General features: G+C 28.9%; 1 protein-coding gene across 1 annotated transcript; it reads left to right on the top strand.

The window, feature by feature from the left end:
• Positions 1-2,075: 2,075 nt before the first annotated feature.
• Positions 2,076-2,843, top strand: LOAG_12696 (hypothetical protein; the record flags this gene model as incomplete). The annotated part of the gene is made up of 2 exons (XM_003148208.1): positions 2,076-2,216; positions 2,673-2,843. 2 exons carry the CDS (start codon positions 2,076-2,078, stop codon positions 2,841-2,843), a joined length of 312 nt encoding a protein of 103 aa, XP_003148256.1.
• Positions 2,844-4,270: the final 1,427 nt, after the last annotated feature.

Raw genomic sequence — 4,270 nt, forward strand, 5'->3', positions numbered from 1 at the left:
TTGGCATCAAAAAATAAGGAGGCCATTCTTATGTCATCAGGTGGAAAAAGAGGTCAATGAGGGAGAAAAAGGTCAAGGAGGACATTGAGATCTATTCAAAACTACCCGAAATACCGTAATAATTCATGAAATTTAGGCTAATAACAGTAGCTCATAAATGTTAAGGAAACATACATTGTGTTAAATGTTTCCTTATTCAAATTTATCTTACTATAACATTTTCTCTTCGAGTACCGCATAACTGCAGGAAGAAATCCATACAAACAGTAATGATTTGACGAGGAAAATAACGTGGATTTTAGAGAGATTTATACAGTTAGAAATAGGAAAAACAGTACATCAGTATGTGCTTTTAGCTGACTGTCCATGAACTATTTTCCTTTCCATTGCACATGTCCACTCTATCTCTCACCAAAACTGATAATAATTGCTAAGTGCTGACCAGTTAGACATCTAGAGGAAACATGTATCAAGGATGTTAGCCATTACGGTAACAATATTTTGATTGAAAAAAATAAATAAATAAATTTCGAATTTGAATAAAAATTAAATTTTGCATATTTAAAATGTTTCCTTTTATGCTAAAAGTATTTTTTACATTTAAAAATTTAACGAAAGCACAGTATCAAATATTACATAAAGTTATTGTTATAAATTATGCAAAAAACTTGGTAAAAAATATCAAAATGCTAAAAACATTATATTAGTTAATTGATTATTGATATTAATAATAAATTATGCATAAGAATATATTATATAGTGTAAGGATTATGGTATATTATATTAGGACTGAATATTTGCATATAGCATCTAAAATTGTCCCATCCAATCATTTTACCTAATATAAATTAATAATTTTGAAAAAAACTTTAACACTTAAAACTTAGTAACCTTAAATACAGTAAGACATCGTATGCTAAATCGATTAATAATTTTAAAAAAAAAAGTAAAAAAACTTAATCCTAAAATAATTTTTCCATTTTTAACAATTAATGAATAACAAACAAGGAATGACTAGAATTTGTTTAGAATAGAAATTGGTAAACTTAAATACTTGTTAGCATTAATTTAAATATAAAAATTATAAAATTGAAAAAACTTTTTTCAAACTTTTGTTATCGTGTTTTTATAATAATTTCTTTTGCTACCTTAATCATGTTGTAATTACGTTACAAAATAATTAATAACCTTTAATTATTAATGTTAAGAGTAGCAATTGATTTTGTTTACACTTCATTTTATTGTTTTCGATGTTTTTTGTTGTGAAAAAGGGTTGACAAACGACGATAATTAATCTTTCCAGTAATTAATTTCGGATTAGTTAATTTTATCAATATTTGACCACATAATTAGTGATAAACAATAAGTGGTATCCTGTTTTCTCAACATTATCTTTATCTAATTAAGCATGCAAATGAATTTAGAAAACTATAGGTGAATTATTACAGGAAAAATGAATATTTTATCAATATTTATCAGTATTTTCACTGTCTGTTTACTTCATCTCGGAAAATTAATTGTCCTGAAAGTTTAATCGCTTATAAAATGTAGTCTTCCTTTTTTTTTTTTTCTTTTCCATACTCATTACCTTTAGCTTACTAATTTGCTCCAGCTCATATAATGCCAAATCATACCTAAAGTATTATCAACAAGCAAATTGCAATCATATACATTTAACCAAAATTATTTTCAACCGCATATTGTTTAATTATATTTCAAAATATTTCAAATATAATAAGCGATAATTAGAGACAGTATACCTTTTATTTATTTCGAAATCATCTGTTGATAATTAGGAAAGAGCGAAAGAGAGAGGAAGAGAGAGAGAGAGAGAGAGAAAGAGAGAGAGAAAAAAAGAGTGATATGACGATGTAATTTTTTTTTTTTAACGTAATCTATGTCATTTCTCGTTAACTTTTCCTATAATTCCCATTACTTTTATCTATGTTTTACATTTTTATTGAAATATTCCGTATACGGTAAATGAAATTTCCCAGTAATAATTCATTGGTAAAGTAAGAGAAGTAATCATTACCTCAGTTAACTGGTAGCTTTTTAAACATTTCTGTTTGATCATGGATTCTGTAGTTCTCGTTATGATAATTATTGATCGTAGTAACAGTATGAATCATTGTGAACGGAAAGTTTTCCTCCCGAGGAGAGGAAAAACTAAGATAAATGATAAATGCATCAGGAGAAATATTCGAGGAAAATTGGTAGGATGAACAGATGGGAAGAACTACTAGATGATGATAAGGATATTACTCACAATGTTTTGTTTTGTTTTTTTTTTCTTTTTTTTTTCTCACTAGATCAAAGATCAAAAACGATCATAGGAGATTTCTCGAGGTCAATGGGCGGAATCAAAAAACAACAACAATATTTTTCAGCAAAATGGGGAAAAAAAAAAGAAGGAGTTACAGTATGGAAGAAGAGAAATGGAATGAAGCATATTTATTGATAGAATGTGGATCATTTAAAGGGTAGACAAGAAATGATTATAAGAGGGAGGGAATAAGAGTGAGAGTGAGAGAAAGAAAAGGTGACAAACATCTGTAAAAAGAATGCATTGAAAAGAAAAGATGAAAGCGTAAAACGTCAACAATATCATCTGTTTGGCAGCAGTCCTACTGAAAAACAACAAACGAAGTGGATTGGAAATTATATTTGAGGTCATCTTGTCTACATGGCCATCCCATAAACAACAAAAATTGGACTTGGCGCATAGCCTATATAGTAATAGTATGGCACAAGCGGTAAACAATCAGCTGGATAGTTTTGTTGTGTACTATTCCGCTCCTAGCCAAACCTCAAATAGACTTTTGTTGTTGACCTATTGGTAAAAAGGCCACTATGGGTCATTTTCTACTACCTCTCCGCCCATTGATCCTGTCCATCTTAACATGTAAATAATCAGGTATTTCTCAAATATACTTATTTATTTGCTGTTAAGGATAAAATAAAGGTAAAAACTACTCATGCTATTATTTTAACAAATGTTTGAATGTTTCTATGAATATTTTGATGAAAATTTTAAAACAAAACTGAACATTTGTCGCTTATTTAATCTGGCTAATATGACAGATAGATCAAAAAAAAAACGATGGATAACATTACTAAACAAACGACAAGTAAATCGAGGATATAGATTAAATGTACTAAACAATACAGGGATATATTGAATGAAAAAAGATCCGGATAAATCCTGAATGAGCCGGAACTACTACATGATATATTGAATGAAAAAAGATCCGGATAAATCCTGAATGAGCCGAAACTACTACATCTATGACTTATAACATGTGAGAATGAGCCGGAACTACTACATCTATAACTTATTACATGTGAGTCGCTTCAACAATTCAAAAGAATCATGAATTTGTGGAAAGAGAAGAATTAATTAAAATGCAATTTAAAAATGATTTCCTTTCTGTTCTTGCAATAATTGGCTTTTTCCCCTTTCTTTCTTTTTTTTTAACAGTAATTTAAAAAAAAAAAAAAAAGAGAAAAAAAGAGGAAGGAAAAAAATGAAAATTGTAAAGATGGGGGAAAAAAAGCATCGTTATTCATTGGAGCTGTCCTCCAAAAAGCACAAGCGGAAAAAACTTTAATCTTTGTCATTATTCATTCTTCTCCTCACCCACTCAGTCATTTGTCTCCTTCATTTATCCTTCGTCTTTTTTCCTTTCGACAATTTTTTTCCTTTTTTTTTTTTCCTCTTCCTTACCCTCCCCCTCTCCTGTCTTCATCTTTTTTATTTAAAAATGATCTTTGCAAAGTAGCGAACCATTCTTCAATTCAATTTTGTGTCATATTTCTCGTTTTTGTCATTTTTTTTTTCCTTCTTTTTCAAATTTAATCGTTGATCTTTGAATGAGAAAAAAAAAAAAAAAGAAAAGCTCAATGATAGTTTATTTTTCATCCAATCCAATTCATTCATTCATTTTTCAATTTCTCTCTGATCACAATTACAATTTTTTGATTACTCAATACGTTTATGAAAGAAAAATTTCGTTGCTTTCCCTCACCCAAATTTTCGCTTTTTTTTTTCTTTCATTTAAAAAATTTTCAATTGTTAAACGAAGTTGAAGGAAAAAAAGAAAAAGAAGACAAGAAAAGAAAAAAGGCAAAATGAATTTTTAAAAAAATTCTTTTTTTTTTTCTCACTTCTCCTCCCACTTCTCTGTGTGTGTGTGTGTGTGTGTGTGTGTGTGTGTGTGTGTGTGTGTGTGTGTGTGTGTGTGTGTGTGTGTGTGTGTGTGTGTGTCGT

This window comes from Loa loa, assembly GCF_000183805.2.
Source record: "Loa loa unplaced genomic scaffold supercont3.93, whole genome shotgun sequence".
Taxonomy (NCBI): domain Eukaryota; kingdom Metazoa; phylum Nematoda; class Chromadorea; order Rhabditida; family Onchocercidae; genus Loa; species Loa loa.